The sequence below is a fragment of the Somniosus microcephalus genome, unplaced genomic scaffold (assembly GCF_052327205.1).
Source record: "Somniosus microcephalus isolate GS21.2 unplaced genomic scaffold, FLI_Smic_1.0 unresolved_chr2, whole genome shotgun sequence".
In the NCBI taxonomy this organism is placed as follows: Eukaryota; Metazoa; Chordata; class Chondrichthyes; order Squaliformes; family Somniosidae; genus Somniosus; species Somniosus microcephalus.
This window is the reverse complement of record NW_028225180.1, coordinates 84,116,179-84,141,157: the sequence shown is the minus strand read 5'-3', so window position 1 is coordinate 84,141,157 and position 24,979 is coordinate 84,116,179. Positions and strand designations below refer to the sequence as shown.

At 49.8% G+C, this 24,979-nt stretch overlaps 1 protein-coding gene across 2 annotated transcripts in view; it reads right to left on the bottom strand.

Annotated features, from left to right (window-relative positions):
* Positions 1-24,979, bottom strand: part of sptbn2 (spectrin, beta, non-erythrocytic 2) — a 678,353-nt gene that overhangs the window by 339,986 nt on the left and 313,388 nt on the right. For both annotated transcript variants that reach the window (XM_085976259.1, XM_085976260.1), the window contains exons 16-20: positions 10,003-10,759; positions 8,929-9,131; positions 6,303-6,393; positions 2,935-3,081; positions 342-605 (exon numbers count right to left, since the gene is read on the bottom strand). In XM_085976259.1, coding sequence (XP_085832385.1) covers positions 342-605; positions 2,935-3,081; positions 6,303-6,393; positions 8,929-9,131; positions 10,003-10,759 — 1,462 coding nt within the window. The remainder of the gene's footprint in view (positions 1-341; positions 606-2,934; positions 3,082-6,302; positions 6,394-8,928; positions 9,132-10,002; positions 10,760-24,979) is intronic.

The window sequence follows — 24,979 nt, the reverse complement described above, 5'->3', positions numbered from 1 at the left end:
TCTCCGATGCAGTCAGATTCAACTCCCTCAAATTCTTCCCCCCCCCCGACAAATACAAGATTAAATGTGAGAGATTTACAACAGAGAGCAGGAGAAACGTTAGACAGAGAGCTGCGTGGCTGTGGAATTCACATCCAGGGTTAGTGGTCGAGGCAGAAACTAGGTCAACAGTCAAGACTGGATTGGAGAGGTGTCTGAACGCAAAGAGGAGTGGATATGGGAACGGGGTGGGTAAATATGATTTGGACTATTTGCTCACACGAGGGTAAAAAGGCAGGATGGACTGCTTGAGCTGAACGGCCTGTTTCCGCGTTGGGGAACACAATCCACAGCACCCGTACCTGCTGCTTTTTCAAGAGGATGCTGACACTAGTCAGATCCTTGCCGTGATCGTCAGACTGCAGCTGTGCGTCCAGGTTATTGAGCCAGGTGTCCAGGTCTGCGCAGCTCTGCGTGAACAGTTCAGTGCGGTTGGCGTCAAACAGGCACTGAGCTTTGGTCTTGGTAGTGGATTCCAGGTCATCCCAGAGCCTGTGCAGGTTGCTGAGCTTCTCCTCCACGATGGGTTCAGTATCTGGCTTCTCGGATATCAGCTGCTTCCCGTCCTGCACAACAAGGTCGGTCAATTAATAAAGCGTGTCGGTCAGTGGTTTATAATGATCACTTAACCAACCAACCAAGCACATTCGCACAACAGTGGGTGGCAAGCTCCCTCGAAAGGCAGCATATAACGGAGTTGTGCAAGTTATACCCTTGGTCTGTTGAACTAGACGAACGCAGCCAGGGAGGTGGAATTGGCTTCAGCACCTCCAGGACGAGGTGGGGGCAAACTATTTTTTTCCCCAGACGCCAGCTGTTGCTGATGATTCTGCCATTCCCACTTACACCTCATCTAGACTCATCTTTTGTTTCTTAACTTGTCCCATTACCATCTCCTTTTGCCTCGCACCATCATCCCCTTTTGTCATTTAATCTCTCCTGCCTTCCACCCTATCACAGACCTTCCCTATTGTTCTTTCCTCCTCTCCCCCCTTTCCCTGCCCCCTACATTTGTTTAAAACCTGTTGCATCTCTAACTTGTTCCAGTTCTGACGAAGGGTCATCGACCTGAAACATTAACTCTGTTTCTCTCTCCACAGATGCTGCCTGACTAGCTGAGCGTTTCCAGCAATTTTCTGTTTTTAATTTCAAATTTCCAGCATCCGCAGTATTTTGGCTTTGGTAAAAAATAATCAGCCAGGCTTCCCACTCCTGATCACCAAACAGTGACTCCTGCTGGGAGAGCACTAAGGATAAGGACGAGATCAGGCTGGGTTGTAATGCCACCCACAGTCACCGTCGAGAGTCACACATGAAGCACGATTACTCGGGGCAAGGCACAAAAAGGCCGCCTGTGGCAATGGAATTGTACGTAGCAAGAGTCGCACTGTCGGAGGGGCGGTACTGAGGGAGCGCCGCACTGTCGGAGGGACGGTACTGAGGGAGCGCCGCACTGTCGGAGGGGCGGTACTGAGGGAGCGCCGCACTGTCGGAGGGGCGGTACTGAGGGAGCGCCGCACTGTCGGAGGGGCGGTACTGAGGGAGCGCCGCACTGTCGGAGGGGCGGTACTGAGGGAGCGCCGCACTGTCGGAGGGGCGGTACTGAGGGAGCGCCGCACTGTCGGAGGGGCGGTACTGAGGGAGCGCCGCACTGTCGGAGGGGCGGTACTGAGGGAGCGCCGCACTGTCGGAGGGGCGGTACTGAGGGAGCGCCGCACTGTCGGAGGGACAGTACTGAGGGAGCACCGCAATGTTGGAGGGGCAGTACCGAGGGAGCGCCGCACTGTCAGAGGGGCAGTACCGAGGGAGCGCCGCACTGTCGGAGGGGCAGTACTGAGGGAGCGCTGCACTGTCGGAGGGGCAGTACTGAGGGAGCGCCACACTGTCGGAGGGGCAGTACTGAGGGAGCACAGCACTGTCGGAGGTGCCGTCTTTCAGATGAGACGTTAAACCGAGGCCCCGTCTGCCCTCTCAGGTGGACGTAAAAGATCCCATGGCCACTATTTCGAAGAAGAGCAGGGGAATTAACCTCGGTGTCCTGGCCAATATTTATCCCTCAACCAACATCACTAAAACAGATTATCTGGTCATTATCACATTGCTGTTTGTGGGACCTTGCTGTGCGCAAATTGGCTGCTGCGTTTCGCACATTACAACAGTGACTACACTTCAAAAAGTACTTCATTGGCTGTAAAGCGCTTTGAGACGTCCGGTGGTCGTGAAAGGCGCTATAGAAATGAAAGTCTTTCTTTTTTCTTTTCAGGAGTGAAGGGGAGAAATTTGGCAAGTAAGAGATTCAAAAAGAAAAAAACAAACACTACAAGGTTAGTTCTGATGAAGGGACATGTACAGTTTATAGTAAGAGAGACGCAAGTATGCTGGAAATTGAGTTAAATGTATTTTCCTCCCAACAATTTCGATAGTCCCGTCCCTCTCTATTCACACCCCAGATGGCTCCCAGGAATTTTCCAACCATGCTCTGTGGCCAGCTGCTAACAAGGTACATCCACAGCACCAGTTTGCCGGTTTAATCGTTCAGCTCGCGTCCACGGAGCATGTTTCCCTCCTCGCAGTCTGGCTGACATTAGGGAACGACACTCGTCTTCACCTGGCACAGCAGGCTGGGACCAGCAGCCTGCCAAGCTGCCAGCCCTCCCACAAGACAGCAGTATTATGAGGAAGAAGAATGTGCTGTTTTGTTATATCCGATCTGGCTGTTTTTAATCTCTTCACAGCATTAAAAAAAAACCTAACAGACATCGTTCCCTGCCTGAGCAGATAAGGATGATGTATGGGCCTGGATAAACCATCTTCTGTATCTTTATTTTGACGTGTATTTATGGAAAACAAGCGCGGTATCTTTGGAGAACATTAGCCTCGCTCCGATGTGGTTACCTTGTCTATCTTGTCCAGCCACTCCTTATTGGAGGCCAGCTCTGCCATGAAGGCCTGGTGCTTCTGCCACTTTGTGTGAAGATTGCGAGCCTCATCGTACGACATATCTTGAGCCGTCAACATCTTCTCATTGATCCAGAGGGTGAGCTGGGCAAAATGGTACCAAAAAAAAAGGTAAAACAAAGGAACATTCGGAACAGGAGGAGGCCATTCAGCCTGCTCCGCCATTCAATTAGATCGCGGCTGATCTGCACTGCAACCCCATTTACCCGCCATTGCTCCATAGCCCTCGCTACCCCTTACCCGACCAAAATATATCGACCTAGGTTTTGAAAGCTCAATTTTTCCCAAAGCATCCACAGCCTTTTGGGGGGAGAGAGTTCCAAATTTCTACTACCCATTGTGATTTCTGATTTCGTTCCTGAATGACCTAGCTCTAATTTGAAGATGGCCAGAACTGCGAGGTTATACCTATCAGGAAAGATTGAACAGGCTGGGGCTCTTTTCTCTAGAAAAGAGAAGGCTGAGGGGTGACCTGATCGAGGTCTTCAAGATTGAAAAGGTTCGATAGGGTAGACGTAGAGAAGATGTTTCCACTTAGGGGCGAGACCACAACTAGAGGCCATCAATATAAGATGGTCACTAATAAATCCAATAGGGAATTCAGGAGAAACTTCTTTACCCAGAGAGTGGTGGGAATGTGGAACTCGCTCCCACAGGGAGTGGTTGAGGCGAATAGCGTAGATGTATTTAAGGGGAAGCTGGATAAACACATGAGGGAGAAAGGAATAGAAGGCTATGTTGATGGGGTGAGATGAAGAGGGGCGGGAGGAGGCTGGTGTGGAGCAGAAACACCGGCACGGACCAGTTGGGCCGAATGGCCTGTTTCTGTGCTGTAAATACTTTGTAATACCCCTTGTTCTTGATATCCCCCAGCAAGAACGTCAACAAGATGCAGAGAGTCAATGTTTGCTCAAGGAATGATTCATGTTGTGTTCATATTACAGCGCTGTCATCAGAGACAATGCCTAGTGCAGCGGCAGCAGAATGAGTCGACGCTGGTGTCTCTGGCGGCAAGGAGGCCCAGTTCAAGATGGGAAGAGATTCCTCTCCAGCATTACTGCATGCTACGGACCACCTTTAATGGCGGGGTGGGCCGCGGGCAAACAGTCAGCTGCCGACTCAAGCCAACAACATTGGAGGGGATCTGAAGTCAGAAAAATTAAAGTCGCAATCACGTCTTTTAAACAACTGCCCACGCACATGCTTGCCCCTGCAGCAAAGGGTTCATTTTTGGATGTGACAGTGTGCATCTCCGTGTCCCTCTCGCCTCTGCTGTTTGTCCTTTCAGGTACACGCTCAGCTATATTTTGGACAGGCCCCAGTAAGTATTTCTTTATACACATCAACTGGTTACCAGCAAGGGTGGTCAAGGCCGGGACGCTGGACACATCTGCGTAACAAATGGCAGCATGGTTGGTATTCTGGAAGGATGGGCTGAACCTATCTTGTGAATTAAATCCAGAACCAGGAGTGAGCAGTAGAGGTCAGTGGCCATAAATCATGCCTTGGGTGTGGTCATTGTGGGCTCATTTAGTATAGTGCTACACTTTAGGAAAATTGCACAAATTAATCCACTCGAATGCTGTGCCAATACACTTATTTTGTGATGCTTTCAATCCCTCACTGCAACTTGTTCCGTCAGTGACTGACCTGTGGCCACCTGCACTTCACTCTCGTGTTATGCAGCTCAGAAACCTCTCTCCGGACACAATATATAATTCAACTGCTGGGTGATTTTCATAGTTCAGATGGACGAGGTATGAAAGTTTCACACACCCTCCATGACACTTTACTGAAACCCTGGTCCTCGCCCCCTGCTCCGCTAGCGCTGGCTGCCCTTAAGAACATAAGAAATAGGAGCAGGAGTCGGCCATATGCCCCCTCGAGCCTGCTCCGCCATTCACTAAGTTCGCGGATGACCTTCGACCGCAACTCCACTTTCCTGCCCGATCTCCATATCCCTTGGTTTTCCTAGAATCCAAAAATCTATCGATCTCTGTCCTGAATATACTCAACGACTGAGCCTCCACAGCCCTCTGGGGTAGGGAATTCCAAAGATTCACAAGCCTCTGAATGAAGAAATTCCTCCTCATCTCAGTCCCCTAGTTCTAGACTCTCTGGCCAGGGGGAAGCAACCTCTCAGCATCCACCCTGTCAATCCCCCCTCAGAATCTTATATGTTTCAATGAGATCACCTCTCCTTCTAAACTCCAGAGAGCACAGGCCCAATCTACTCAATCCCTTTTAGCCACCAAACCCTTCCGTCTAGGAGCCTCTCCTTTACAGCATGGCATTTCCACCTCACCACAGCAGTCACAGTTGTGCAGCTGCCATTTAATACCAGACGACGAGCGTCTTGCGCTCAGTGGGAACTGCATCGCGTCTACGCACACTGATTCACTTTTTTTAATGTGTATGGGCAGGCCCCGTCTGTAGTGTATGATTTTTATACAGGCCAGAACCATAAATCCTACTTAAATATTTATAAATGCTTCCCTCAAGTCTTTCCTTTGCTGTTTCCAGGAATCTGTCAGTGCTGCTCTATAAAGGGCCACTAGGAGATGCACAAGAGCAGCTCCTGTTGTCACGAGTACAGAGATGATTCGTGATTACTCTGAAACTGGCATTTTCTCCGCTTCCGTGCTAGCCTAGCTGGAATTGTGGCACTCAGGCAGCAAACCTAGCTATTGTATGAAGGGTAGAAATTCCTGGGGGGCTTGCTGCAGGATGCTGCGCTGAATCAGTGATCATCCAATGATTTTTCTCTCTGCGTCCGCGAGGAACGCTTGGGTTTCAGTGATGCCCCTGGGGTGGGGGGGGGGGTGACTGCCAATTGAGAGCAAGGCAGCTGCACCTCACTGCAGCAGCCACAGTTGTGCATCTGCCATTTAATGCCGGACTAGTCCACGGTGCAGCAAGCTATTGCATCGCGTCTCGGTCCCGTTCACCTGGCTAACCTCCGTATAGAATCGTACAGCACAGGAGGCGGCCATTCGGCCCATCGTGCCTGCACCGACTCTCTGAATGAGCTATCCAATTAGTCCCACTCCCCCGCTCTTTCCCCATAGCCCTGCAATTTCTTTTTCCTTTTCAAGCATATATCCAATTCCCTTTTGAAAGTTACGATTGAATGTGCTGTAAGCTCTGAAGAGCACGATCTCCAATGTTTGCGAGATCGGTTCAGGTGAGGTGGGCCATTCATAAAGACGCTAAAATACTCCCATCCCGCAATCCGTAGTTAAAACTCCTGTCCGTGCCGAGTGCCCAGGCCTGCATATTCCCAGCTAACTGAAAACGAAAGTTACCTCCTGGCAATCCTGAAGGAATTTCTGCAGCTCCAGGTTGTCCTTGAGCCGACTGGCAAGGTCGCCGGCACTTTTGCGATTCCTTCTGTGCCTGAAATCGGAACATTTGAAGACAAATTTAAACTTGAATCGACAGTGGTGGCGACAGGTAGGAAATCGGCAGAAGAAACGGGCATCACAATTCTCCAAACCTACAACTATTGGAGGAGGAACACCGAGGGCAAATACTTTCTATTCAAAGTGATCTGAAAAAAAAACATTTCTACTAGATTTACAGATGTACAACTCTTTAATCGTGTTGTCAGAAAGTCTCAAATCAATTCATATAATGAATTTTCTTTGGAAGCAGTAACTTTTGTGCAGACAGAAGCTGCAGCCGTCTGCAGCAACAACATTCCACAAACAGTCAGGAGATGAATGACGAGTTAAACTGCTTTTTGTTGTTGCTGGTATTGGTGGAGGGAGGGAATGTCGCACTGTGCCAGCTCCCTGCTCTTCTTCAGAAAGTGCCACGGGATCATTAATGCCCGCCTGAACAGGAAGACGGGGCCTCCTTTTAGTGTCTCATGACAAGGATGGCAACTCTCCACGAGGCAGCTCTCCCTCGGAGTGTCGTAGAAACACAGAAGATAGGAGCAGGAGTAGGCCATTCGGCCCCTTGAGCCTGCTCCGCCATTCAATGAGATCATGGCTGATCATCCAAACTCAGTACCCTCTCCCTGCTTTCTCCCCATATCCCTTGATCCCTTTAGCCTTAAGAAATATATCCAACTCCTTCTTGAATATATTTAATGAATTGGCCTCCACTGCCTTCTGTGGTAGAGAATTCCACAGGTTCACCACTCTCTGGGTGAAGAAATTCCTCCTCATCTCTGTCCTAAATGGCTCACCCCTTATCCTTAGACTGTGACCCCTGGTTCTGGACTCCCCCGCCATCGGGAACATCCTTCCTGCATCTAGTCTGTCTAGTCCTGTTAGAATTTTATAAGTTTCAATGAGATCCCCTCTCATCCTTCTGTACAGATTGTGTGCTCAAAAAGGCAAGAAAAATACATGTTTCAACTGGAGAGGGGATATTGGGACAACGACAGAGCTTCTCCAGAAATGAACCCTGAAATACTGTTTTTCTTACAGTACAATCCCCACCACTTTAAATCGTCCACATTTAAAATGGGCAGTCGCTTATATTGGCCAAAAAGTAACAATTATCAGCATTGTCAATTTTGAAGTTGCAGGTTTTGGGGGGTGATTTTCACTCAGAAGTCGGGACTACAACTTTCGGGGTTGTAGTCCCGCCTCCATCGAGTTGTGGCCAATCCATGCGATTTTAACTTGATTGACCTTGTTGAGCCCGCCCAGCAGGCTCAGCAGGCCAATTAAGGGCCACCCGGCAACAGGTGACGTCACAGACTGACATTTCATCTGTCAAGACGTTTTGACAGATGAAATATCAGTGTTTCACAGCTGTTTGAAGCTGTCAAACACTGACAGTCTTACTTCTAACCCGAGTCCTTCTACACAGACTCAGTTAGAAATCTCTCCGGCACAGAAAGCTGCAGGCTGTCACTTTTGACAGTTCGCAGCCGTTCTGCTTTCTGTGCCGGTGAGATGATGGACTCCCGAAACCTAGAGGAAGGAAGGCTGTAAAGGTAAGTACAGGTAATTTAAACTTCTTTACACACTTTAGACACACCAAACACACTTACCTTTGCACTCATGCACCCATCACTCACCTGAACACTGACATCTCGACCCCTCCAAGTCCTTCAACCCGACGGCCCGACTCCTCTAACTTGGCGTGGTTTGGAGCCGTCGGGAATCCCTCACTTCAAGCTTTAAAATAGGGATTAGGCTAAAAACTGCCCGTTAACTACCTGTTAACAGGCAGTTGTCACTAAGCCCTTCCCGCCTCGGGGAGGTGGGTCCCAGTGCGGGGCGGGTACCTGCCTCCTTTGAAACTTACATGGAGGCGGGTTGGGGGCGGGATGGTGTCGGGACCCCCGAATTCGGGACTTTAGCCCCCCCGCACGCCTCCAATCCCGACTCCACGAGTCAGTTAAAATCGAGGCCATAGCGTCTTGTTTATTTCGGGCAGGAACAGCCAGTGAGTGAGTTTCAGGAATTGTGTTCTATTGCTCAGATAGCTGTGTTCAGCATCATTCCTATAGCAGCAACCTTTAAGAGGAGGTATTTCCAGGGTGCTGGTAGAGAATTTACTGAAACCTTTTGGTTAAACTAGCAGGACATGCATCTTACGCTAGGTATGGCTGCGAAAAACAAGATTCCCCTGGTTAAGAGCACCTCTCGCTCAGCTGACAAGAGTACAGCAAAATCCTAGCCTTTTCTGGCACCCCGGGTTCCCACGTTATATACGTTATACCGGACGTCGCGTGTAATGAGCAACTAGCTCTTTCACTTGCTGTAAGCGGCGGGGACTGTCATTCGAATCTTTTTAACGCTTTACGCTAAAACGTGAGACGGAATTTTCCGAGGGACGCACCGCTGCCGCTACTCGCAGGGAAGCGGGTGGCGTTTCGGAGGCATCGGCCCCGCGGTTTTCCGACGTGTGGCCAGTGGTGCAGAGCCTTGGGAGAATTCTGCCGGGAAGGAATGGGGACAAACCAACCGTTCATCAATGGAGTCCACTTTCTCCTTGATTTTGTCAGCATGGACATTGCGCTCGCTCATGAGCTTTTTGCCCGAATCCACCACGCCGTTGATCTTCTCCTCGTTGGCGTCCATGGTGGTCTCAATGTCCTCGTGCTTCTTGATGGCAGCCTCGGCCATCTCGAGGGTGCCAGGCATCTCGGTGTGCGAAAGCATGTACTCCTGAAATAAAGGGGAAACAGATCATAAGGAATGGCGCGGTCGAAACTGCCCATTTATTTCTCCCTCCTGGAGGTACAATTCTATCATCAGGCCTCCTGCACCACTCCTATCATTCATGTGGTGGGGAATCGCAGCAGTTCCTGCCCTTACCTGGCACACTGTCAGCAGGAGTCATAGAAATCACAGAATCATCGTGCCTGTACCGGCTCTCAGAGAGCTATCCAATTATCTAAGGATAAGGGGTAAGCCATTTAGGACAGAGACGAGGAGGAATTTCTTCACCCAGAGAGTGGTGAACCTGTGGAATTCTCTACCACAGAAGGCAGTAGAGGCCAATTCATTAAATATATTCAAGAAGGAGTTAGATATATTTCTTAAGGCTAAAAGGATCAAGGGATATGGGGAGAAAGCAGGGACAGGGTACTGAGTTTGGATGATCAGCCATGATCGCATTGAATGGCGGAGCAGGCTCGAGGGACCGAATGGCCTACTCCTGCTCCTATCTTCTATGTTTCTATGTTTAGTCCCACTCCCCCCTGCTCTTCCCCCATAGCCCCGCAAATTTCTCCTTTTCAAGTATTTATCCAATTCCCTTTTGAAAGTTACTACTGAATCTGCTTCCACCGCCCTTTCAGGCAGCGCGTTCCAGATCACAACAACTCGCTGCATAAAGTGATTACTCCTCATCCCCTCCACCACCCCCCCACCCCCGGCTATGTTTGCCGATTATCTTAAATCTCTGTCCTCTGGTTACCGACTGTCCTGCCAGTGGAAACAAGTTCGCCCTATTTACTCTATCAAAATCGGTATTATTCTACCAATAACAGGGCCTGGCTCTGTGGCTGTACGGTCTGTTCAATCACTACTGTACCTGATTGTTAAGGAACCCTTCCGCTTGTTTGACATCACGCAGGAAGATCTGATAACCGTACACCTGTGCCAGGAGGTTATGCCTGTTCTCCCACATCTGGCTCAGTTCGTTCCACCCTGTATCAAGAGCCTGCAGCCGCTGGTGCAGGAACATGTACTGGGCGTCGGTCTGGTCTTGCGTCACCTCCTCCCCGACATTTCGCATCTTCTCGTAATCGTTTTTGTAGTTGTCGATCTCGTTCTTGATGTTCTCGTGCTGGGTAAGGAGCTTCTCCGCATCGGTCAGCGATGTGGCCATATCCTCCGAGGCGATGGCCGTCTGCGTTCGGGACAACCACGACTGGAAGTCGTCCAGGTCCCTCAGGAAGCCCTGCAGCTTGCTGGCTTCTCCCAGCGACTCCTCTCGTTTCTTCAGGGTGTCCTTCAGGTCCTCCCACACGCCGTTGATTTCGGAAAGCCTGGCCAAGATGGCCTCTGCCTGCTCTGGGTGTTCCGAGGCGAGCTTCTCCGCTTCTTTCTGCAAGTCGTGCAGTTTGCCCTGAATGGCCTCCAAGTCCCGTTCCATGCCGGTCAACTTGCGCTGAAGGGCCATGACCCCAGCCAAGTCGTTTCCGAGACTCTGGGTAGACTCGATAACTTTGGTCTTCTCTTTAATCCACGATTTAGTCTCATTGCACTCGAGGTGGTAATTCTGAATGCTGAGGGCCGAGCTGAGGGCTTCCTTCTTCTGATCCGCGAGGCCACGGAACTGATCCCAACTGAAACAGGTAAATTAGGAATTGATCAAAATTTGTTTCATTGGGATTAGCACTCAAGGACCGACTGTACGAATGGACACTCTCATTATGAAGCCTTGTCCGCCAGGAGTGCAATGTCAATGGTCAGAAAACTGGGGCAAGCGTGCCTGCCGTTTCTCAATACATGTGGTTCCCTGCCAGAAGAGCAATTTCCAAAAATTGACACACTCCCGGGGACCTCCCTGTAAATACTGACATACTCCCGGGGACCCCCTGTAAATACTGACACACTCCCGGGGACCCCCTGTAAATACTGACACACTCCCGGGGACCTCCTGTAAATACTGACACACTCCCGGGGACCTCCCTGTAAATACTGACATACTCCCGGGGACCCCCTGTAAATACTGACACACTCCCGGGGACCTCCCTGTAAATACTGACACACTCCCGGGGATCCCCTGTAAATACTGACACACTCCCGGGGACACCCCTGTAAATACTGACACACTCCCGAAGACCCCCTGTAAATACTGACACACTCCCGGGGATCCCCTGTAAATACTGACACACTCCCGGGGATCCCCTGTAAATACTGACATACTCCCGGGGACCCCCTGTAAATACTAACACACTCCCGGGGGCCCCCTGTAAATACTGATACACTCCCGGGGACCTCCTGTAAATACTGACACACTCCCGGGGATCCCCTGTTAATACTGACACACACCCAGGGACCCCCTGTAAATACTGACACACACCCGGGGAACCCCCGTAAATACTGACACACTCCCAGGGACCCCCTGTAAATACTGACACACTCCCGAGGACCCCGTGTAAATACTGACACACTCCCGGGGACCCCCTGTAAATATTGACCCATTCCCCGGGACCCCCTGTAAATACTGACACACTCCCGGGGGCCCCCTGTAAATACTGACACACTCCCGGGGACCTCCTGTAAATACTGACACACTCCCGGGGACCCCCTGTAAATACTGACACACTCCCAGGGAGCCCCTATAAATACCGACACACCCCCGGAGACCTCCTGTAAATACTGACACACTCCCGGGGAACCCCTGTAAATACTGACACACTCCTGGGGAACGCCTGTAAATACTGACACACTCCCGGGGACTCCCTGTAAATACTGACACACTCCCCGGGGACCCCCTGTGATTACTGACACATTCCCGTGACACCCCCCCCTGTAAATACTGACACACTGCCCGGGGACTCCCTGTAAATACTGACACACTCCCGGGGACTCCCTGTAAATACTGACACACTCCTGGGGGACCCCCTGTAAATACTGACACACTGCCCGGGGACCCCCTGTAAATACTGACACACCCCCTGTAAATACTGACACACTCCTGGGGGACCCCCTGTAAATACTGACACACTGCCCGGGGACCCCCTGTAAATACTGACACACCCCCTGTAAATACTGACACACTCCCGGGGACCCCCTGTAAATACTGACACACTCCCCGGGGACCTCCTGTAAATGCTGACACTCCGAGGGCCCCCCTGTAAGTACCGACACACTCCCATGGGCCCCTGCAAATACTGACACACTCCCCGGAGACCTCCTGTAAATACTGACACACTCCCGGGGACCCCCTGTAAATACTGACACACTCCCAGGGACCCCCTGTAAATACTGGCACACTCCCGGGGAGACCCTGTAAATACTGGCACACTCCCAGGGATCCCCTGTAAATACTGACACACTCCCGAGGACCCCCTGTAAATATTGACACACTCCCGGGGACCTCCTGTAAATACTGACACACTCCCGGGGACACCCCCTGTAAATATTGACACACTCCCGGGGACCTCCCTGAAAATACTGACACTCTCCCGAGGACCCCCTGTAAATACTGACACACTCCCGAGGACACCCCCTATAAATACTGACACACTCCCAGGGACCCCCTGTAGATACAGACACACTCCCAGGGACACCCTGTAAATACAGACACACTCCCGGGGACCCCCTGTAAATACTGACACACTCCCAGGGACCCTCTGTAAATACACACACTCCCAGGGACCCTCTGTAAATACACACACTCCCAGGGACCCCGTGATTACTGACACACTCCCGGGGACACCCTGTAAATACTGACACACTCCTGGGGGACGCCCTGTGATTACTGACACATTCCCGTGACACCCCCCCCTGTAAATACTGACACACTGCCCGGGGACTCCCTGTAAATACTGACACACTCCCCGGGGACCCCGTGTAAATACTGACACACTGCCCGGGGACCCCCTGTAAATACTGACACACTCCCCGGGGACCCCCTGTAAATACTGACACACTCCCGGGGACCCGCTGTAAATACTCACACACTCCCGGGGACCCCTTGTAAATACTGACACACTCCCGGGGACCCCCTGTAAATACTGACACACTCCCCGGGGACCTCCTGTAAATACTGACACACTCCGAGGGCCCCCTGTAAATACTGACACACTCCCAGGGAGACCCTGTAAGTACCGACACACTCCCATGGGCCCCTGCAAATACTGACACACTCCCCGGAGACCTCCTGTAAATGCTGACACACTCCCAGGGACTTCCTGTAAATACTGACACTCTCCCGGGGACCTCCTGTAAATGCTGACACACTCCCGGAGACCCCCTGTAAATACTGACACTCTCCCGGGGACCCCCTGTAAATACTGACACACTCCCGGGGACACCCTGTAAATACTGACACACTCCCAGGGACCCCTGTAAATACTGACACACTCCCGGGTGTAGTGTATGTACCTTTAAGAGGGAACTACTTTTACAGCTCCTGTATACTGTAGTACCGGCAGTGACCACACCTGTATATAAGCCTTGAGCATGCCTCTGTACCCCCAGTCTTGAGACTACCCTACTCCAGTAAATACCTGTTGATTGTTAAGTTACAGCATCCGTGTGGTTATTGAAAAACATCATACTCTCAGAATCACGGATCTAACAGTGGCGACGAGTGTCGATTTGAATCTACCTGCAACTCTGCATTTCCCTTCGAGGATTCACTCCGGGAGGGCGGTGGACGAAAGTCGAGGCCCGAAACACGGGCGTCGACCACGAGCAACCGCCCAGTCGTCCGGCAGAGAGTGAACATCGCAGGGGAGGCTGTGGAGAGCTGGGCTTGGTTCCCCAGCCACGACGATCAGCAACAGACTGACGACAGGTACCAGGTACAGCGCAGACCCTTCCCGGACAGCGGCGGCTGGAGCCGACCGACGGCAGAGAAAAAGCCAAGCAGCATCAACGGGGTAAGATAGAGGGTGAAGCGCACAGGGCGCAGCCGGGGGTTGAACACTGAGCGGCGTCGAGGAAAAACAAAACGGAGAGAGAGAGGGTAAAGCAGCAGCTGGGTTCAGGACCGAGCGGCGGAAACGGGAAAGGCGCACAGAAAAAAAAAACGCGCAGAGCGCAGACAGGGCTCAAGGGCTGAACAGTGTCCGCGGGGAGAAGAAGGGAGAGCGCGGGAGACGCCATTTTTAGAAGCCGCAGCGGAGAAGAAGGGCGAGCGCGGGAAGAAGGGAAAGCGCGGGAGACGCCATTTTTGACAGTTAAATCACACCCAGGGATGCCGAAGAGTGGCAGTATCTCTACGTTCAACAATGAAGTCGAAGATTGGGCGACATATGTGGAACGTATTGAGGTGTACTGCAGGGCGAATTAAGTGCCAGATGCTAGGAAAGCACTGGTTTTGTCAAATTCCATGGGTGCAAAAACTTATGGGTTACTGCGAAACCTAATAACCCCAGAGAAGCCTGTGAATAAGAATTTCGAAAGCATAGTAGAAATCCTACAGGACCACTTAAACCCCACACCGCTGCTGATAGCAGCACGATTTAAGTTCCATAAAAGGAACCAACACAAAGACGAAAGCAATGCTGAGTACTTAACGGAACTGCGCAAGCTATCGAAACACTGCCAGTTTGGAGTGGGACTAGCAGATACATTAAGGGACAAGTTTGTGTGTGGGCTTCAAAGTGAAGGAACCCAGAAACGGCTTCTATCAGAAAAGGATCTTACGCTGGACAAGGCTTTCAGTATGGCAGTATCACACGAAGCAGCCGCAAGGGGCGCTGCAGAGATACAACGGAGACCGCAAGAATATGGCACCAATGAAATGTCCTATGGAACAGGGAAGTGTTATCGCTGCGGCAGAACAACATACGACCACAAGGATTGTTGGTTCAAGGACCAAGTGTGCAGACAGTGTGGAAAAGCAGGACACATAGCAAGAGTCTGCAGGTCTGGGAAGAAAACCAACAGCAAGAAATCTCCACAGGAGAAGTACAAAAAGGTACACCAGGTGATGGACAGTAGTTCAGACGAACAGAAAAGTGACACAGCAAGGAGCTGGGTTGTCTGAAACTACATAAGGTAACCAAAATGGAGGATCACCAGACTATCTGGGTTACACTCAAGATAGACGGAGTCCAAGTGAAAATGGAATTGGACACAGGATCAGCCCTAACAGTCATAAACCAAAGGGACTACAAGCGGCTATTTTCACATATACCCTTGAAAGCTACAGAGATTGTCTTGAAGACGTACACGGGGCAAAAAGTCTACCCCAAAGGAAAAATAAGGGTGAAAGTGATATACAAAGGCCAGGAAATACCTAAAATGGACATATATGTATTGCCAGATGGAGGACCACCACTGCTAGGACGTGAATGGATCCGGAAGATACAATTAGATTGGCATTCCATATAGGCACTGAAGGTTGAGGCCAAAAAGGATGACGACATCACACCTGGTCGACTGTCAAACATGCTAACTGACGCAAAAGAAGTGTTCCAGGAGGGACTCGGAACACTAAAAGGCATAACAGCAACGATTAAAATAGAGGAAAATGCAAGCCCAAAGTTTCTTAAGGCCAGACCAGTGCCTTATGCGATCAGACCAGCCGTCGAAGCAGAGCTGGAAGGGTTGGAACGTTCAGGAGTACTGTCCAAAGTAGACTGGAGCGAGTGGGCTACACCCATCGTTCCTGTAATGAAGAGGTCGTTGAGTAATACGCCTGGGGAACCAAAGAAGGTCCGCATCTGTGGGGATTTTAAGGTGACAGTGAACCCAGTCCTTCACACGGTACAATATCCGCTTCCACGAATTGAGGATATTTTCGCCTCGCTATCTGGAGGTAAACGCTTCACCAAAATTGATCTAGCCCAGGCGTACTTGCAAATGGAGGTAGAAGAAGCCTCGAAACAATACCTCACGATCAACACTCATAAAGGTCTCTATCAATACAACCGGCTGGTGTTCGGGGTAGCATCGGCTCCGGCTATTTGGCAAAGGGCGATGGATCAAGTCCTGCAAGGGATTCCAGGGACCCAGTGTTATTTGGACGACATCCTGGTCACGGGCGAAAATGACAGTGATCACCTCGCCAACTTGGAGAAGGTGCTCACCAGATTAAAGGAGTATGGGCTACGAGCTAATCGCCACAAGTGCGAGTTTTTCCAGAAGCAGATCTCGTATTGTGGCCATGTCATCGATGAAGAGGGGTTACATAAGTCCCCTGAAAAGATTGAGGCAGTAGTCAAGGCTCCAGCACCGGAAAATGTGTCACAACTGAGGTCGTTCCTCGGGCTGGTAAACTACTACCATAAGTTCTTACCAAATGTGTCCACGGTATTACACCCACTGAACACCCTGCTGCAAACAGGGGTACCATGGAAGTGGAATGACGAACGTAGACGAGCTTTCCAGAAGTGTAAAGAATTGATCACATCAAAAGAGGTGTTGGCCCATTTCAACCCAGCACTACCAATTCGTTTGGCATGTGATGCATCACCCTATGGTATTGGAGCGGTGCTGTTGCACAAATTCCCAGACGGGTTGGAGAGGCCAGTAGCCTTTGCGTCTCGGTCACTAACCTCAGCCGAGCGCAACTACGCCCAGATTGACAGGGAGGTCCTCAGCCTAGTCTGGGGAGTAAAAAAATTCAACCACTATCTGCATGGGCAGAAGTTCACCTTGCTGACTGACCACCAACCACTTGTCTCCATCTTTAATCCTAAGAAGGGCGTTCCAGTGATGACTGCACAACGGTTACAAAGATGGTCCCTGTTTCTAGGGGCGAATCAATACGAAATAGAATATAAAGGCACGAAACAGCATGGAAACGCTGATGGGCTATCACGCCTGCCACTGCCTACTGTGGAGGAAGCACCAGCAGTGGACCCTATCGAGATATTTTATTCGTCGATAACTGAACGATTGCCAGTAACAAACGCGGATATAGAGAAGGAGACCCGCAATGATCCGACGCTGTCACGGGTATATGAATTGACGGTGAAGGGATGGCCAACACATGGCGACTCACTGTTGCCAGCATTCTCATCCAGAAGAGAACAGCTGTCAGTATGCCAGGGGACAGTGATGTGTGGATCCAGAGTGGTGATTCCACCCAAGTTAAGGGAGAGAGTGCTAAATGAGCTACATGAAGGTCATCTGGGGGGAGTGAAAATGAAAAGCCTAGCTAGGGCTTATGTGTGGTGGCCGGGAATCGATCAACAAATCGAAGACCTAACTAAGAGCTGCTTAGGATGCCAGAAGGTCCAAAATGCACCACCACATGCCCCTCTACACCCATGGGAGTGGCCCTCCTCTCCATGGCAACGGGTGCACATTGATTTTGCTGGTCCATTCATGGACTCAATGTTCTTAATAGCAGTGGATGCTCATTCAAAGTGGCCTGAGGTGATAAAGATGTCTTCAACCACTACAGAGAAAACGATTGCAGTCCTACAGACCATATTTGCCAGAAACGGGTTGCCAGAGCAGATCTGCTCTGATAATGGACCACAGTTTGTGTCCGACGAGTTCCAAAAATTCATGAAAAGGAATGGGGTAAGGCATTACACATCCGCCCCGTATCATCCAGCCACCAATGGATTGGCTGAGAGGTTCGTACAAACCTTTAAGAAGGCGATAAAGGCCATGTGCGACGAGGAAATTCCACTACAGCATAAGATGGACAATTTCTTATTAGCCTACCGAAACGCGACACATGCAGTTACCAACCAGACCCCGGCCATGATGTTCTTTAACCGAAGGTTGAGATCTCGTCTGGACTTGCTCAGACCAAATGTGCGAAGAAATGTTGAGGACAAACAATTCCAGCACATCAACGAGAAGCCGACAAGGAGCGTCAATGTAGGGCAACCAGTCTTGGCCCGGGACTATCGAACAGAGAAGTGGCAACACGGAACGATATGTACAAGGCAGGGGCCATTAATGTATACAGTGGATGTCGGGGAGAACATTGTGAGACGCCACGTCGATCAGATCTTAGCATCACAGGAATGCGTCAACCCCATGTCTCGAGTACCTGGGGATGAACCCGACATACCGGTAGTATCTACTTCAGACCCAGCAGCAGTGGAACCCGATGAACTACCCGATGAAAGGGGGTCAGAATTGCCTCTGCACCAAGAACAAGAATCTCCGGAAAGGCGCTATCCCGAAAGGGTCAGGAAGCCGCCCCAAAGACTGAATCTATAAATGGACTTTTGTTATTGAATGTACATGTAAAAATTTAATTATTTGAATATTAAGGGGGTATTATTAATCTAAAAAGGGAGGATTTGTAGTGTATGTGCTTTAAGTCAGAACTACTTTTTACAGCTCCTGTATACTGTAGTACCGGCAGTGACCACACCGGTATATAAGCTGTGCGCATGCCTCTGTACCCCAGTCTAGAGATGACCCTCCTCCAGTAAAGACCTGTTATTTGTTTATGTACAGCATCCGTGTAATTATTTATCCACTGAACCACGGATCTAACAACACTCCTAGAGACCTCCTGTAAATACTGACACACACGCTCAGCGCCCTCTACAATACTGACACACTGCCAGAGACCTCCTGTAAATACTGGCACACTCCCAGGGACCCCCGGTAAATACTGACACACTCACGGGGACCCCTGTAAATAATGACACACTCCCGGGGACACCCCCTGTAAATGCTGACACACTCCCGGGGACTTCCCCTGTAAATACTGACACACTCCCGGGGACCCCCTGTAAATACAGACACACTCCCAGGGACCCCCTGTAAACACAGACACACTCCCAGGGACCTCCTGTAAATACTGACACATTCCCGGGGACCCCCTATTAATATTGACACACTCCCGGGGACCCCCTGTAAATATTGACACACTCCCGGGGACACCCCCTGTAAATACTGACACACTCCCGGGGACCCCCTGTAAATACTGACACACTCCCGGGAACCCCCTGTAAATACTGACACACTCCCGGGGACCCCCTGTAAATACTGACACACTCCCGGGGACCCCCTGTAAATACTGACACACTCCCAGGGACACCCCCAGTAAATACTGACACACTCCCGGGGACCCCCTGTAAATACTGACACACTCCCAGGGACCCCCTGTAAATACTGACACGCTCCCAGGGACCCCTGTAAATACTGACACACTCCTAGAAACCTCCTGTAAATACTGACACACACACTCAGCGGCCTCTACAATACTGGCACACTGCCAGAGACCTCCTGTAAATACTGACACACTCCCGGGGACCCCCTGTAAATACTGACACACTGGCGGGGACCTCCTGTAAATACAGACACACTCCCGGGGACCCCATGTAAATACTGACACACTCCCGGGGACCCCCTGCAAATACTGACACACTGCTGGGGACCCCCTGTAATACTGACACACTCCCGGGGACCCCCTGTAAATACTGACACACTCCTGGGAACCACCTGTAAATACTGGCCCACTCCCATGGCCCCCTGTAAATACTGACACACTCCCAGGGACCCCCTGTAACTACAGACACACTGCCGGGGACCTCCTGTAAATACTGACACACTCCCGGGGACCCCCTGTAACTACAGACACATTCCCGGGGACCCCCTGTGATTACTAACACATTCCCGTGACACCCCCACCTGTAAATACTGACACACTACCCGGGGACTCCCTGTAAATAATGACACACTGCCCGGGGACTCCCTGTAAATACTGACACACTGTCCGGGGACCCCCAGCAAATACTGACACACTCCCGGGGACCCCCTATAATATTGACACACTCACGGGGACCACCTGTAAACACTGACACACACTCAGGGACCCCCCCCTGTAAATACTGACACACTCCCCGGGGACTCCCTGTAAACACTGACACACTGCCCGGGGACTCCCTGTAAATACTGACACATTGCCCGGGGACCCCCTGTAAATACTGACACATTCCCCGGGGACCCCCTATAATATTGACACACTCACGGGGACCACCTGTAAACACTGACACACACTCAGGGACCCCCCCTGTAAATACTGACACATTCCCCGGGGACCCCCTGTAAATACTGCCACATTCCCCGGGGACCCCCTGTAAATACTGCCACATTCCCCGGGGACCCCCTGTAAATACTGACACACTCCCGGGGACCCCCTGTAAATACTGACACACTCCCGGGGACCCCCTGTAAATACTGACACACTCCCCGGGGACCTCCTGTAAATACTGACACACTCCCAGGGACCTCCTGTAAATACTGACACACTCCCGCGGAGACCCTGTAAATACTGACACACTCCCAGGGACCCCTGTAAATACTGACACACTCCTAGAGACCTCCTGTAAATACTGGCACACTGCCAGAGACCTCCTGTAAATACTGGCACACTCCCGGGGAGACTATAGTCTATAGGCCTCCGAACAGTTGCAACTCTGTTGGATGGAGTATCAATCAGGAAATAGTTGAGGCTTGCAATAAGGGAACATCTATAATTATGGGGGATTTTAACTATCATATTAATTGGACAAATCAAATTGGGCAGGGCTGCCTTGAGGATGAGTTCATTGAGTGTACATTGCTTTGTAGATTTCCAGAAGGCTTTCGACTCCATCTGGCATGACGGTTTATTCCTGAAACTTATCGAAAGCGGGGTAGGAGGGAAAACATATGATGTAATTAAATCAATGTATACAAACAACAAATGTGCAGTTAAAATTGGAGACAAACAAACAAAATACTTCCCACAGGGGCGGGGGGTGACGCAGGGCTCGCCAATCTCACCGACACTCTTTAATATTTACATAAATGGATTGGCAAAACTACTTGAACAATCTACAGCACCCGGCCTCACCCTATATGAATCCAAGGTTAAATTCCTCCTCTATGCAGACGACCTGGTTCTGCTGTCACCAACTAAAGAGGGGCTACAGCAGAACCTGGACCTGCTGGAGTCGTACTGCCAGACTTGGGCCCTGACAATAAATCCCCAAAAAACCAAAGTCCTTGTGTTCCAGCAAAGATCCAAACATCAGGGACCCAAAATAAATTTGACAGTAGGAGCAACCAAAATTGAACAAACCACTAACTACACATACTTGGGCTTAAAAATCAGTTCTACGGGAAACTTCAAACTGGCTGTGAATGAACTGAAAGAGAAAGCAAGAAGGGCTTTCTATGCCATCAAAAAATCAATCCAAATAGAAATCCCAATTAGCATTTGGCTCAAAATTTTCAAATCAGTAATTGAACCAATTGCACTCTATGGCAGTGAGGTATGGGGACCGCTAACTCAACAAGAATTTGCAAAATGGGACAAACACCCAATTGAGATCCTACATGCAGAATTCTGTAAAAGTATCCTCCGGACTCAAAGGAAAACAGTAAACAATGCATGCAGGGTAGAACTAGGCCAATATCCATTAATAATCACTATCCAAAAAAGAGCCACCAAATTTTGGAATCACCTACAAATGAGCAATCCCCAATGCTATCACTACGACGCCCTGAAATGCCAAGAGCTGACCATAAAGAAGAATACCCTCAGTCAACTAGTCCTGGGACTCAGTGAAGTAACTACTAACAATACTAACAATAACCAGCCCCAGGACAGTGACAGGGTAACACAAAGAATTCGACCCAACACAATCGTCGCTAAGCAAAAGGAAAAATATCTGACATATTGGGCAGAAACAACAAAAACCCAAAGCAAACTCAATTGCTACTTGGCCCTAAACAGACAATACAACACAGCTGATTACCTGACCATGGTAAAGGATAACAAACTGAGAAGAACCTTGACAAGGTACAGACTTAGCGAACATAGCCTAGCGATCGAAAAAGGCAGACACAGGCAGACCAGGCTGCCAAGAGAAGACAGGATATGCTCTCACTGCAGTCAGGGAGTAGTGGAGACAGAGATGCACTTCCTCACAGCCTGCGGAAAATATCAGGGCATCAGGGAGAATTTCTACCAAAAATTCTCACAAATATGCCCTGATTTCAGAAATCTGAATGACAACCAAAAACTCCCATTCCTACTGGGAGAGGAGAGAAGCTGTGTAACACTGGCGGCACACTATGTTACAGCTTGCCATGAACAGAGGGACAACCAGTAAACTAAGAAAAGAATATATATAAACAATGCGAATGTATATTTATACACTCAGGGATATACCTGTTTATACACTGTATGAATAGAACTGCGTTTATGTGCTAAACCATAAATGTATTTTGATGCTTTGGCAACATAAGATGTAACTTATCATGCCAATAAAGCGATTTGAATTGTGAATTGTATTAGGGATGGGTTTCTTGAGCAGTATGTAACTGAACCGACCAGGGGGCAAGCAACCTTAGATCTGGTCCTGTGTAACGAGACAGGATTAATTAAAAACGTCCTAGTAAAGGATCCCCTTGGAATGAGTGATCATAACATGGTTGAATTCCATATTCAATTAGAGGGTGAGAAGGTTGGATCTCAAACAAGCGTGCTAAGCTTGAATAAAGGAGACTATGAAGGTATGAGAGCGGAATTGAGTCGAGTGGATTGGGAAAATAGATTAAAGGGTAAGACGATACATGATCAGTGGTGTACATTTAAGGAGTTATTTTACAACTTCCAAAAAATATATATTCCACTGAGAAGAAAAGGGTGTAAAAGAAAGGACAGCCATCCATGGCTAAGTAAAGAAATTAAGGATAGTATTCGACTAAAAACAAGGGCATATAAGGTAGCCAAATCTAGTGGGAGGATAGAGGATTGGGAAAACTTTAAAAGACAGCAAAAAATAACAAAAAGATTGATTAAGAAAGGGAAGATAGATTATGAAAGTAAATTAGCAAAAAATATAAACACAGATAGTAAGAGTTTTTATAGTTATATAAAAAGAAAAAGGGTGGCTAAAGTAAATGTTGGTCCCTTAGAGGATGAGACCGGGAAATTAATGGTGGGAAATATGGAGATGGCAAAAACACTGAATGAATATTTTGTATCAGTCTTTACAGTAGAGGACACGAAGGCCTAGAAATTCACTTTGGGGCGGCCAGCTCGCTCGCGCCCAAAAGTTAGCGCTGGGTGGGGAGCCATTAGCGATCGTCAGATATTCAGTGTTTGCGCCCCAATTCGGAACCGGGCGCTATACCAGGGTGTGCCCACCTCCGCTTGGGGCGCTGACACTGAATTTCAGCGCTCTTGGCGCCGCTGCGCCAGCCGCTGCGGAGCGGCAGGCTGCGGTACTGCAGGCCTCCTCCTTCTCTTAAGGGGGAGCTGCCTGCAACGGGGAGATCGCCGCTGGAGAGTGCCGGCAAATGAGCCCGGCACCACGGAGAAGTGCCGGGATCGCGGAAAGCAGCCGGCAATGCCGCGGGGGGGGGGGGGGGGGGGCGTGGTGGAGGAGGCCGGGGAAGGAGGTGCGGGCAGGCGGCCGCCGAAAAAGCAGCCGGCCGCACCTTCCCCTTTAAAGCGCCCCACTAAGGCTACAGCACGGCCCCGTTTTCTGGTCGCTGTTTGCGGCCGCTTCGGAGGAGGCGGCCGCTATTAAATATGGGGATCGGGCCGGTTTCGGGGCGGAACCGGGGCACTGCGCACACCGATGACGTCATCGGTGCCGGCGCAGCGCTAACGGCTACCGCCGCCAATACCGCTGCGCTGAATATCAGCGCAAACTCATTTTTGGTGCAGAAGCCCTCTTTAGGCGGTAACTGGCCGCAAAGCTGGCAGCGCCTTAATGAATTTCTAGGCCTAAGAATATCCCAACACTGGACAAACAGGGGGCTATAGGGGGGGGAGGAGCTAAACACGATCAAAATCACTAAGGAAGTGGTACTCGGTAAAATAATGGGACTCAAGGCAGATAAATCACCTGGACCTGATGGCTTACATCCTAGGGTCTTGAGGGAAGTGGCGGTAGGGATTGTGGATGCATTAGTAATAATTTTCCAAAACTCCCTGGACTCAGCAAAGGTCCCGGCAGACTGGAAAACTGCTAATGTAACACCCTTATTTAAAAAGGGCAGTGGACAGAAGGCTGGAAACTATAGACCGGTTAGCCTAACATCTGTGGTAGGTAAAATTTTGGAGTCCATTATTAAGGAGACAGTAACAGGACATTTGGATAATCATAATTTAATAGGACAAAGTCAGCATGGTTTTATGAAGGGGAGGTCATGTTTGACAAATTTGCTGGAGTTCTTTGAGGAAGTAACATATAGGGTGGATAAAGGGGAACCAGTGGACGTAGTGTATTTAGACTTCCAAAAGGCATTTGACAAGATGCCACACAAAAGATTATTGCTTAAGATAAAAAATCACGGGATTGGGGGTAATATTCTGGCATGGATAGAGGATTGGCTATCTAACAGAAGGCAGAGAGTTGGGATAAATGGTTCATTCTCAGACTGGCAATCAGTAACTAGTGGTGTTCCGCAGGGGTCAGTGCTGGGTCCCCAACTCTTTACAATCTATATTAACGATTTGGAGGAGGGGACCGAGTGTAACATATCAAAGTTTGCAGATGATACTAAGATGGGAGGGAAAGTAGTGAGTGAGGAGGACATAAAAAACCTGCAAGGAGACATAGACAGGCTAAGTAAGTGGGCAGAGATTTGGCAGATGGAATACAATACTGGAAAGTGTGAGGTTATGCACTTTGGCAGGAAAAATCGTAGAGCAAGTTATTATCTTAATGGCAAGAAACTGGAAAGTAATGAAGTACAAAGGGATCTGGGGGTCCTGGTGCACGAAACTCAAAAGGTTAGTATGCAGGTGCAGCAAGTGATTAAGAAGGCCAATGGAATGTTGGCTTTCATTGCTAGGGGGATAGAATATAAAAATAGGGAGGTATTGCTTCAGTTGTACAAGGTATTGGTGAGACCGCACCTGGAATACTGCATACAGTTTTGGTGTCCATACTTAA